The sequence below is a fragment of the Thamnophis sirtalis genome, unplaced genomic scaffold (assembly GCF_051295495.1).
Source record: "Thamnophis sirtalis isolate CommonGarterSnake01/CBP01778 unplaced genomic scaffold, rThaSir2_p1.2 scaffold_1, whole genome shotgun sequence".
In the NCBI taxonomy this organism is placed as follows: Eukaryota; Metazoa; Chordata; class Lepidosauria; order Squamata; family Natricidae; genus Thamnophis; species Thamnophis sirtalis.
The window spans coordinates 13233425-13246829 of record NW_028261381.1 but is presented as its reverse complement, the minus strand read 5'-3'; the positions used below and the strand labels follow the sequence as shown (position 1 = coordinate 13246829).

Genomic DNA, 13405 nt, shown 5'->3' with positions numbered 1-13405 from the left:
ATGAATTGGGCTGTGGGCTTCATATGCCCCTGAAATCAAGGATGGTTTTGTGAAAGCGATGCCTTTAAAGAAGGCCACTGTTTTAGTTAGAGTCAGTCTCTGTTTCCCCAGTTTTTTTACCTGGGTTTGTACCCCAAAGAGAAAGTTAAGGATGTGTAACCTACAGCAGCCAAGGATAAGTAAAGTGAGGCTACAGTCTGCTCTCTTATCATGCTTGGCTTAAGTTTCCAAAAGAGACTTTTTAGACTTTTTTTAAAAAAAAGGAAATTCGAGTCTGCAAAACAAAATAGTAACTTAACATTGTATTGGTTTACAAGCTTTAGGGACGCAGTGAGTCAGTGGCTAAGATGCTGAGCTTGTCGATCAGAAAGGTCGGCAATTCAGCGGTTCGAATCCCAAGTGCTGCATAATGGAGTAAGCTCCCATTACTTGTCCCAGCTTCTGCCAACCTAGCAGTTCGAAAGCATGTAAAAATGCAAGTAGAAAAATAGGAACCACCTCTGGTGGGAAGGTAACAGTTCTGCATGCGTCTTCAGCATTTAGTCATGCCGGGCACATGACCACGGAGACATCTTTGGATAGTGCTGGCTCTTCAGATTTGAAACAGAGATGAGCACTGCCCCCTAGAGTCAGGAACGATTAGCACATACAGTATGTGCGAGGGGAACCTTTACTTGGTTTACAAGAATGCTTCTAGAACCCACAGATGTGGATCATAAGCATCCATGAAGGGGTCAACAAAGGCAAGAAAGCAGCTGAAACCCCACAATTGAAACCGTGCCTCTTTTTTAGATATATTCTGCATGCAGCATATGTTTAACAGGGTTAGAACTTTGACTGCATGGCCATGGCCATCATCTTCATTGGTTGACTGTTCCTCCCTGCAAAATCCTCTTCCCACTTGTGTTGCTGAGGAGCTCCAGAGGAGCTAGTTCGCCTTCTGATAAGTGGTGTTGTGATTCACTACGCTTACATCCCAATTGTTTTGTGAATAGGTAAAGCAGCTCACAGCAGCCATTTTGGAATCGCAGCCACCAGATCCTTTTTAGGATTCCCCAAGGTGACCCAACCCAAAACAACAGAATGTGCTTACTCAATGAATTTAGTAAATTGGGACAAATTATAAATTATGAATGTTCAGGAACACCACACTTTCTTATTAATATTAAATATTTGGCGTGGATTAGGATTCCTTTGTATCAAGAAAATTCGAACGAACGCTATGCCAGTCTGTGAGATAAGTATAAATCCCTCTAATCAGACATTTATTTGTTCTGCTTCCCTTCATTTGACAGAGTGATGAAATGGAAAATCTAGTTTCTGTGTTTAATCTGAAATCTAAAGGACGGGAACATTTCCTAAGAGCCAAAAGAGGAGTTGGCAAGAAAGCAAAGCAAAGGTTAAATGGCTGAAATGGCAGACATTAAATTGTTAGAAAAGTAATTCGGCTTTAAGAAAGACAAATCCATACTAAGGATTTCTTTTTATCTGTGTAGAGCTTCAGGTTGGGGCAAAGAAAGGGATAATTCAGTTTTGAACACAACAGGGAAGTGTGTTCTAAAGACATTTATAAAGACTAGCCGACCACATTAGGCATTACAGTCATATCTTGATACTTGACTGCTTTAAAACTCATCAGATTTCCTACTGGACTCATTTTTCACACAAATATTTATTTTATTTCTTTTAAAAAACACAAATATTTCATCATTCGTCAATCATTAAAACATTGAAGTACAATTTTTTTTGTATGCCCCTCCCTCCCTCCACCCCCCAACCCCCCTCCTCCTCCACCCCCCCGACTTCCCAGAACCCGTACACGGTATGGATTTTTAACTAACACAGTCTAAAATCTATTGAGAAAAAAGAAATAAAGAAATTAATGACATTCTAGATTGACCTTAGCTTCTTCTTACTGAACTAACTTTTAACAGTTTAAATCATTTCTGATCTTAAGCATAGGCTAACTGGAATTTCTTGGTCCCGTATTTATTTTGTATATAGTCAATCCATTTTTTCCAGTCTCGTTTATATCTCTCATTTGAGTGATCTTTAAGATATGCCGATATTTTAGCCATCTCGGCTAAGTTTGTGACTTTTAATGTCCATTCTTGGATTGTAGGCAAGTCTTCCTTCTTCCAGTATTGCGCCACCAACAGTCTTGCTGCAGTTATTAGGTGAAGAATCAAGTTAGTCTCTACTACTGTAAAGTCAGTACATATACCTAGTAAAAATAACTGAGGAGCTACTGGACTCATTTTGATGTGAAAACTTTGTCTCAGTACTTATCATTTGTTTGGTACTCGACACACAAGGTAGACACTTGTCAGTGAGAGCTGCCTCATGACTCACTACCATTTTGGTGGAAACCAAAGATCATGCGGTTTGTTTCGTACTTGTCGTTTTTAGTACTTGTCACGTCTCCTGGAACCAATTAACAGAACTAGTTGAGAATTTCTGAGCAGCTTCTTGGAAGAAAGTAACAGGAAAAACTAGTGCTTTCTTGGATCAATGTAGTCTGCCTTATTTATTTAATTCTGTTTATTTAAAATATTTATGTTGCCACCTATCTTCTAATCTCCAAGGAATCCATATAATGAGTTATAACATCCATTAATTTTTCAAAAAAACATCTGTGCAGTAACTATATCATAGCAATATTAAGAAGCGGTATATTGAAAAAGCAAGAAAATTAACTCGCTGATTGATAATTGGCTTTGTATATCATGCGTCAATAACTCAGTTTGTCTCAATTTCTTGTTTAACATGTTGTTTTCCATATCTTTTTGAACTCCTTTTTCTGTTATTCTCTTGCAAATTTAAGTAGCCTGCCAGGCAATTGTTTTGGTTCTTCTGTGCAAGTACAAATTCTGATTTTCAGAGGTCAATGCGTTTCTGAGTACCATTTCAGTTGAACTAATTAACATTAATTCTGGGACTAATTTAATCCTGAGTTTTCAAATAATAATATTCAAAACCTGCCTCCTTTTATAGCCTACACATTTACCGTATAGCATTTTTAGTATTGTGGGTTGGTTTGAATTTCTTTATTATGGGTTTGTTCAACATTATTTTATAATGTCCTAGGTGAGATGATTCCTATAAGATTCGTGTTTCATAGAAACTTCAACTTTTTACAGCTTCTATTCTCTGAGCAATATAAGTAAAGAAACTGCTAGGTTGCTACTCCAGAAGGTTAGAAAAGGTTGAAATTCTGGGCCAATTTTATTTTAATTAACTCGGTCTCTGGGAAACACTAAAGCTTTGTGAATGTAGTGTTATCTCATCTGCCTCTACTAATTTGTCCTTGACTTTGGGTATCTAAGGCAAAACGGACAAGGGCTGTTTTATCTCTTATCTGCCCATGCAAATAAATAAGCCACATTTTGAATCATGTTTACAAATATATCCCGTTTTGGTAGTGACTGTAATTTCCCACATCCTTGGATTTCATTCATGGTTGCAAATTCTTCAATATATGAGGTATAAGACAAAGAACTGAGCTGTTTAGGAGCTACACATTGTTTATGATAGGAGCTGATTGCAGGCCGTAACAACTGGCAATTTGGCAGCAATACATGTAGCATTTTGTAGAAATGCCAGAAAAAAAAGACCAGCTCCAAAACCAACTCATTAGAAGGAAGATTAGGAGAGAATTCTTTCCAGCCTCTCTTGTCTCCACATTGGGGTAGATAGGCAAATAGATGTCCCAAAGATGCTTATTCAACAGGCAACTGGACTTTCTTGTTTTCCTTTGAAGACATTTCCAAGAGCCAAGGTGGTGTAGTGGTTAAATGCAGCACTGCAGGCTACTTCAGCTGACTGCAGTTCTGCAGTTCGGCTGTTCAAATCTCGACGGCTCAGGGTTGACTCAGCCTTCCATCTTTCCGAGGTGGGTAAAATGAGGACCCGGATTGTTGTTGGGGGCAATATGCTGACTCTCTAAACCGCTTAGAGAGGGCTGAAAGCCCTATGAAGTGGTATATAAGTCTAACTGCTATTGCTATTTTGCTTCTCATCCAAGAAACTTCTTCAGCTGAATAAGCTTCTTTGATAAGGAGTGAAACGTCTTCAAAGAAAAAACAGTTTCCCTCTTGAAAAAGCACCTTTGGGACAACCATGATCTGGATGACTGAGAATCTCCATAGACATTTAAGCAAATAGATATTATTTATTTGCATGATCATGATTTTCATGGAAAATATTGGAGTTTCTCCGACAATCGCAGTAGACTCTATAAAATATATAATAATGGAGATGAGCTCAATCACAGAAAAAAATGGCCTTTTTCATTCTCAAACTCCTCCACTCAGTCTAGATGGCTTCATGTCTCTTTATATATGGAGAAGGGGACTGTCCCTTTGTGCAAAAGAGAAGCAGAGAGTGATTTGGCATGAAGGACAAGCTTCACAATAGGGAAGGAGAGAAATCAGGAGAGCATGAGTTCTAGTCCCACCTTTGATATGAGAGCCAACTTTGGGGCTGTCATTCTCTGTCAACCCAATCCACCTCACAGGGCTGTTGTTGTGAGAAAAATTGAGGGAGGAGGATCGGGTATGTTCATTTCCTTGAGTTATTTTTTAAAATAATAAAAGGTGAGAGAAAAAAAACACAAATAAACCAGATGTTTCTGACCTCACAAAGAAGTTCTACCAGACCGTTTTTCCAACCTTGATACCGCATAGGACTTTAAAATCCCTCACCTGGAGCAAAGGTCTCAACTGATTTTCATAAGCTTATACAAGCTCTCAGACGAGTTAATGAACTCTCACAAGATCATTTAAAGATATTTGGCGATTCAGCATGTGATTTTCTTTTTTTAATGCCCAGGCCATTGCTGGATGTTATCTAGGAACGGGAGTAGTTCCTGAGGGTGGGAAACTCTACTTGCATAAAATATTTTATTTTGTGAAAGGAATAATCTTGCCATAATTTAGACCATAACACATTGTTGTGAAGCACAAAATGGCCAAAGTTAAGTAGATCAGTTGTCATCATAAAAAACAACAACCACCGTAGACCTAAAGTTTACATCCTGTCCCAGAAACAATTTGCATAGAGCCGCGGTGGCGCAGTGGTTAAATGCAGCACTGCAGGCTACTTCAGCTGACTACAGTTCTGCAGTTCGGCTGTTCAAATCTCACCGGCTCAGGGTTGACTCAGCCTTCCATCCTTCCGAGGTGGGTAAAATGAGGAGCCGGATTGTTCTTGGGGTCGATATGCTGACTCTGTAAACCGCTTAGAGAGGGCTGAAAGCCCTATGAAGCAGTATATAAGTCTAACTGCTATTGCTATTGCATTTGAAGAGTGAATTATCTCTTGGCTTTTGTTTTTTTCATCTTTACGAGAAGATAGAAGTGAACAAAAGATGACTACTTTGTATAATTTATACATAGCTCTGCATCTGAAATGCTCTTCACCTAATCAGATGGAATTACGACAAAGTTCATCTACATCAGGCATTTCCCACTTGTACCCTGGGCAGCTAGTAATGTGGCCCCACAAGATCATAAACTTTTAATATCATTATGTGATTTATGTACATTAAAGAAAGTGTGTATTTTATATGTGGCCCAGGACAATTCCTCTTCACTCAGTGAAGCCCAGGTAAGCCAAAAGGATGGATGGCCATGATCTATGTATATGCAAGGAGGTCTTTTGAGATGTATCACTTTCCGAAACACTGTAGTAGAATATGTATAACCCTAAATTGGCCTTTAAGACCCAATCAGGTTGACAGAACGGTTTTAGGTATAACAACGGTTATATTATATCTCCTTTCAAATTCCCCCAAAAGCCTGCCTCAAATCAGAAGCCTCTGTAACAAATAGAATGACAGTAAAATGACGCACCTTTTAATGTAAGCCACAAACCTTTGGGAAGGACATTATCACCCACACATTTTCCGCCTATGCCAATAACTTCATAAATATTTTTTTCCTTTCCTTTCTTTCAGGTGAAGTCTGTCATCAATCTTTTGTTTGCTGCATATACAGGAGACGTGTCTGCCCTTAGAAGGTAAAATCGATCTTAGAAGGAAATGTTTGCTTGAGACGGTTACACTTTTAAAAAAACATCTCTGTTGCAATTCCCAGTTCCCTTGCAGAAGAGAGTTGATTTCTTAACATGCCCATGTATCTCCCCTGCTCCTCCAAAGTTTTCTTCCATTGTGAAGACAGAAAGACCCCCCAAGTCAAGCTTGATTACTGCTAACAGCGGGACTTACACACACACAACACACACACAAACACTGCTGATTGTGGGGCATTTTAATTTCTTTCTCAATCTACTACCTGGCTCAAATTGCCTAAGGCTTTTCCATTCAAGCACTGTCTGGATTTGATCTGCCTTGCTTTGGAGGAATCCTGTCAGCCTTAGTCTAGACAGAAAGCACAACCAGATAGATTAATTTTACTTTATTGCAATTCTGTTACATTAACAGAATCCTGCGAGTCTCAAAATGCATCTCTCTCTCCCAGCCGTAGCCCCATTTTTACAGACCAAGAAACTCTTCTGAGATGTTTGCCCTGCCCACATTCCTTTTGCATGCTAAACTGCTTCTTGTCTGGTTGTGGCTCTTCCTCCTGTCTCCTAAGGTCATTCCCACATATTATCTCAAACCTGCCAAGCAGAGGTAGTTTTCTACCTGTTTGGACTGGTTCGCCCAAACCGGTAGCAGAAATTGTGGGTAGGCTTGCCCACCCGTCCTGGCTCCTATTTAGGGCCATTTTTTCTGAGCAAAGCGCATGCGTGGAAGGCCGGGCACATGTGTGGACATTTGCAAACCAACCCCGCTGCAAAGGTGATTTAAGCATTACTACCTGCTGTCCATAGACTGCTTGTCTAGTGGGGAAATCAGTTCAAAATATATGTCAACTGCTCTGAAAGCTGGAGGTGGGAAGTGGGACATTTGAGAAGCAGAACAGTCAGATCAGAGGAAAATCTAAGGAAATGGGCCATAGTAAAAACGATGTGGTTGTTCTGCCTTTATTTTAGCACCTTAGTTGATCAGGCTGCCTCTGTATTATCCCAGTGATTGAAATAAATAAAAATGGATTGCTTGGTTACTCTGGAATGCTTGGAAACTTACTGTGAACTCAGTCTGCCCAAGGCCCCCAGATTTTGCTGAGTTCCAAATAGAGTAAACGCCTGTAAGCTGTCTTTCTATATATGGCTGTCTGATGGCTGGGTAAGCCATTATTAGTTAAAGAAAAAGAGGATTTGATACAGTGGTGGGTTTCAAAAATTGTTCGAACCTACTCTGTGGGTGTGGCCTCCTTTGTGGGAGTGGCTTGCCACCCATGTGACCGGATGGGAGTGGCTTGTCGCCCACGTGACCGGATATGAAGATGCCGACGACACTTGTCAGAACCACCTTAAATTACCTCACACACAGCACTGGCATGCATAAGAATATGATGTAAACTTGTTTTTTAAAAGGCATCTCTGGTTTGTGTTAAAACAACTTCAACACACGCAATGTTCTGATTGCACCACAAACGCAGTAGTCATCCTTACCTTTCACAGAGCCACTGAGTTTTATAAATATGAGCATGATAGTGTAGAATAATCATATCCAAGGATCAGTGGTAGGTTTCAAAAATTATTGGAACCTCTTCTGTAGGTGTGGCCTGCTTTCCGGGTCCACTGGTGGAACCTCTTGTAACCGGTTTGGTAGATTTGACAAACCGGTTCTACCGAATAGGTGCGAACTGGTAGGAACCCACCTCTGATTTGATAGCAAAAGGAGATGTTGAAAAAAGGAGAATTTGTAGATGGATGATAGACACAATGGGACGGGGAAAGAAAGCATGAAGAACTAAAATTAATTCAGTGCTTGGTTCAGTTTTTCCATTTTTCTCTATTCCAGCTTAACCACAGTTAAGCATAATCCTAATTCTGGAGTTCTAGCATAACGTAAGAGTGAAGAAGACTTCCAATTTTAATCAGGACTGAACAATAGTCCAAATATTGTGACCGAGGACCATGCTACAATGCAGTTCCCACCATGGGGCCAGAGGAAAGAGATTTCCTTGGCATCCTGTGGGCTCCATGCCCACCTGGCATTTTTGGTTTGGTTGCTGTCTCTAACAATTCTTTTCCAATGGGCAAGCGCTCCATCTCATGGCAACCAGCTTTAAACAATCCTGATGTGTCGTTGGGCCAAATGTTTAGGGGCAGCCGATAGTTTAGCTCTATGTTATTTGTGATCAGGTTCTTCTCTTCCATTTTTTTTTTTTTCAGATTTGCCTTGTCGGGTATGGATATGGAACAGAGAGACTATGATTCTCGAACAGCATTGCATGTAGCAGCTGCAGAAGGTTGGGACCATGAATATATAAACTAGCTATTACATTTGGTATGGGGAATATAATGAATTTATGCACTTATATCTCTTTTTGTATTTTAGGTCATGTAGAGGTAGTTAAGTTTTTGCTGGAAGCTTGCAAAGTGAATCCTTTCCCCAAAGACAGGTGAGCATCTGCATGAAAAGTATAGTAGATAATTTTTTACGGTAGTTTTGTTAAAGTGATGCGTGCTAGCACTGGCTTCATACATAAGCAGCATGCTCCAAGAAATTCATACCCTAAAAATCTGATGTTTTTCACAAAGTGTAATGAAACTTCTGCCCCTTTAAGTTAGCCATCAATTAAATCTCCTGGGTCAAGTTGTGGAAATGGAGCAAGCCTTGGGCTTCTGTGCAGAGCAAAACATGGAGTCCTTTGGGTGGGAGATGTGAAGCGATCAAAGGCAACAGTAAAGTTTATGTGGGCCTGTGTTGATTCCTGTCAGCTGCCTGGATAAGTCTCTGCAGTTTTCTTAGCAAGATCTCTGAAGTGGTTTGTCATTGCCCTCTTCCTAGGGCTGAGTGAGAGTGACTGGCCCAGTGTTCCCCCAGATAATGTAGTTAGATCTTAAATAAACATACTCCAGAATATTATTTTGTCAGCATGCATGCCTCTCCTTGCAAATTAACAGTTACCCCGTTTTTATTGAGCTTCAGGAGGCAAGTCTGAACCGCCTGAGTTCACTGGATTTAAGTTCATCTAAATGAAACACTGAGTTGGAGTGCCCCACAGTTAACATTCCTGAGATGCGTATGTGCAGTTACACCATTCTTGGTTTACCAAAATTAATCATTAGCTTTAATTTGAATTTCTCCTTTAGTTTTATGGCTTTTCAAGACTGCTGCAGACGGAACAGTCTCGTCTAGCATCAATTCATTTAGCAAATAGGAGTTAAAATAAACAAACCTGGAGACCTTAGAATTGGGTCATATTAAGTGATATTAAGACTTCCGTTGGGGATAGAACACCACCTTGGAACAAAAAATAATCGGTAGTGGGAATTGGGCAGTGGGATGTTCAGGCCTGGTGAAGTTCACTTCCCCCCCCCCTCTCTCTCTCCCTCCCTCCCTCCCTCCCCCCCTCTCTCTCTTTAGCACAGCAGCTATTTCTTAAATGCCTGCTTCCAAATTATATATCATAATTTTCCTAGAAAGGCAAAGTATTTTAAGAAGCTTCTATTTTAAGCTCAATTGCCATAAACAAAAAAAAAATACAAAATATGGATAAATTAAAAGGAGGTACTTCTTTTGGTTTTGCAAAAATAGTGAATGCCAGTTCAGATATAGTCTAAGACTAGTAATTCTGGGCAATTGTCTTCGTCAAGCCAACCAGCCTAGGTTTCTGGATAGCATGACAATCATTAAGCTATCCCAAATAATTTCTGGAGCCAGTTTGGTGTAGTGGTGTACGTTAGAAACTGGGAGACGATGAGTTCCGGTCCTGCCTTAAGCACGAGGCCTGCTGGGTAATTTTGGGCCAGTTCTTCTCGCTCAATCCTAGGAAAGCAGGCAATGACAAACCACTTCTGAAAATCTTTGCTAAGAAAACTGCTAGGACTTGCTCAGGCAGTTGCCAGCTGTTGACAATGATTCGAAGCTACACAATTAATTAATACTAATACCCCAGATTTAATAAGTTGGTAGGAAAGATTTTTTTTAAAAGTCTAGAAAACAGATGTTGCAGTACCAAATGACAGCAAAAGAGAAGAGAAAGAACTGGAGAAAATCCCAATATACAAAGACCTGCAAATAGAAGTATACAATGACTATGGCAGACAAAAGCAAAGATAGTACTAAAAATAATGGACATCTTGGGTGCAATTCCATATCATCTGAAGCTCCACTTGAACACTATTGGCACTGACAAAATGCTCATCAGTCCATTGCAAAATCAGCTTTACTTGGAACAGCTTACATCCTTGTGATGATACTTTTATCCCAGGTTTTGGGGGAGGATTTGATAGGTGGATAAAAATGCCAAATCCAGTCTAAACCTCTGGTAGTATTATCTGGCTTTGTCAAATGACAGGCAACGTTGTTGATTTGCTTCATTGTCCAGGAGAGGAAGACAATGATCTAGGTATAGAAAGGCAATATGGGGTTGGGTAATAAATCTGTTAGAATAGGCTGTCCTCAAAATCAGAATCAGATAGTTTTCTTGGCTGATGTGGGGCTTTTTGATTCACAGTCAATGATATCATAGAAACCCTGAAAGATATCTGGGGTAGAGAAATGATGTGAGTAACTGCTCCTGCTTGCGAAGTCAAATGCGTTATTTGATTTTCTGAGGGATCGAGACCATAAAGCAGCAAGACCAAATAATAGACAGTAGAATAAGATTCAGAGGAATCCAGTCAAGCAACAAACAAAGCTCACATTAAAGACTGTGCTTTGTCTTTAGGGAAGAAAAAATCGTCGTTCTTTGCTGTTACCATTGTATCCATTAATCATCCCATTGTAAGACGTCGCTTACATCAAAGTCCTAATAAAGCTTAAGAAGACATTGCAGTTGTCTTCAAAATTGCATTTGCTAAAGCCTGAGATAAAATTGTTCCAGTTTCATTCATTTTTCATTTTCACTTTATTTGTATGCCGCCCTTTTCCCTGGGGGGACTCAGGGCGGCTCACAGTTCAAAAGGGGGGAGGGGGGGACACAAACAATTTACAACATGGAGACAAGATGGAGTTTACTTCAACCTGGACTGTTTGGTAATAGCAATAGCACTTAGTCTTATCTACCGCTTCACAGAGTCAGCCTATTGCCCCCAACAATCTGGCTCATTTTACTGACCTTGGATGGATGGAAGGCTGAGTCAACTTTCAGCCAGTCAGAATCGAACTGCCGGCAGTCAGCAGAAGTAGCCTGCAGTACTGCATTCTAACCACTGCATCGCCACAGTAATAGTGGTTCTTATGGTACACCTAGGATTTTTGCTGTCCTTCCATCACATTAAAATAGGACTTGACATGCATTCGTTCAGACTGAAGATGAAGAGAGGATACTTGGTAGTAGCACAATACAAATTAAGTATGATTTACCCTGATTAAGCTACCCAAGACTGGCCTGGCCAAGTGAGTACAGAGTGTTTCATTGAAGGAAGGAGCTGAATCATCAGATTTCAAGAGATCTATTGTACAGAAGCCCATAAAACAATGTTAACTTCCAGTCAGTCTCTAATATGTAGGGAGACAAGCTCAGCTGAAACTCCATTTTGGGGAGCCAGATGGGCACCCACTTTTCAGGGAGGGGTTTTCTCTACAGGCAGCATTCATTTTAGAAGCTAAACAGAGAGAGGTGTCTTCATTAGAAGGGGAGGATAGAAGTCTTTGTATAAAATACATCACCGTGTTAATTTAGAGCCTGTTAGAGATTGAGATGCCTTTAACATACCTACCACCTCGTTACATTTTCTTCCAGATGGAACAATACACCTATGGATGAAGCTTTACACTTTGGACATCATGACGTCTTCAAAATTCTTCAAGAATATCAAGTTCAATACACCCCTCCAGACAACTCTAGTAATGGAAAAGAAAGTCAAACTGTACAGAAAAACCTGGATGGCTTACTATAACACTCTTCTGACTGAGATTCCATGTGAATAATCTATTTAATTGTGGGAAATGATTATGAAGAGTGAGAGTGTTTCTGTTGGATAGTGATGTATATTTTCCAGAGTACTGCTTTGTTCCAATGTTACAGCAGCTTTCTTTGTTGCACACAAAAGACAATAGTTTCTTTTTCAGAAAAAAATAACTATTCATAATGTGAGCAATATTACCTTGTGCTACGTGCAAGTGATAGAAATTATTGTCGGCTATACGCACAGGGGTTCTTTTGGGGGTGGCGGGGAAGGGAAATCTCCATGAAGCTTTACTCCATGGTCATACTCATGAAGCACTCCAAATATTTTCCCACCATACCTGCTTTCATCATGTAATTTCGTATATATGGACTGACAGATGCTGCCTAGGCTTAACTCTTGTTCCAAGTGTGTTTTTATCAGGGAATCTCTTCCAAGGTTTATTTGACCAAGCAATGTAGGAAAATGTAAGGCAAGAATATTTCACCTGTAGACTCTTTGCCCTGCTTCCCATCCCACCACCCTTCCTCATTCAACTGGTTGAAAGTTTTCCCCTTGGTGAACTGTGACCAATGGCGAAACATTGTGATCACACCTCATTTGGTTTGGTCGTAAACTGTATGTATACATGCTAAGCTGGATGTTGCTTTGTGAACACGTGCTAAAATTCATTTATGCTAAGACGATTTTTTCAAATGGGAATTCACCTTTTAAGTAGATGGCATCTCAAGGTCATTTTGTGTGTGTGTGTGTGTGCCTTGTGCCCTACTATTTCATTCACAGGGACACCCTCCTTCGCATTTGTCGTTTCAGTTAAAAGTTTGGCCATATTGACCCCGTTGGATTAACCTTCACTAGAAAAGTTCACTTGCAGCTGACCAGATTTTTTGCTAGAGCAGAACATTGGCCACCCTTCATATCCCAGATGCCATTATGGAAAACTCATTAATTCATACCTCCTGTGGCCAAGCACATAAATAGTTATTTTGAAAAAAAATGTTATCTATATTGTGCAAAGTCGGGAATGTTGCTCCAGACACACAGCCCCATTGTAAAAGTGCTAGAATGTTTGTTGACCAGTCAACATTTTAGTACGTTGTAGTTTACTTTATTATTTTTGCTTTAAAACCAAATAAAAATGGTGAAGAATATAACCAACACATAAAAAATGGCCATATTACCTAACAGCTTATTTTTCCCGTAGCCATTACCAAAAAAACAAAAAAAAAAAAAAACAAAACCCCCACCACCCAATCCTTACTTAGCACCTACCAATCTCTTGCAACTATAGTATAGCTTTTCCTTCTTATGATTTGTATTTCATAAGTCATTGTAGCTCCTGGAGTTAGTTTATATAAACTATGTATATGTACATTTACATTATCTTCACTTCAGTTCTGCTGTTGCCTTTCATGGTTTCATTCCAAAAATAATGCAACAGTGAATTTTAAAGATTTTATTTATTACATCTACA

The 13405-nt window shown here is 39.8% G+C and overlaps 1 protein-coding gene across 2 annotated transcripts in view; it reads left to right on the top strand.

The window, feature by feature from the left end:
* Positions 1-13153, top strand: part of GLS (glutaminase) — a 77820-nt gene extending 64667 nt beyond the window's left edge. For both annotated transcript variants that reach the window (XM_087707801.1, XM_087707806.1), the window contains 4 exons: positions 5957-6018; positions 8245-8321; positions 8411-8474; positions 11766-13153. In XM_087707801.1, coding sequence (XP_087563927.1) covers positions 5957-6018; positions 8245-8321; positions 8411-8474; positions 11766-11922 — 360 coding nt within the window. In that variant the 3' untranslated portion in view covers positions 11923-13153. The remainder of the gene's footprint in view (positions 1-5956; positions 6019-8244; positions 8322-8410; positions 8475-11765) is intronic.
* The last annotated feature ends 252 nt before the right edge of the window (positions 13154-13405 follow it).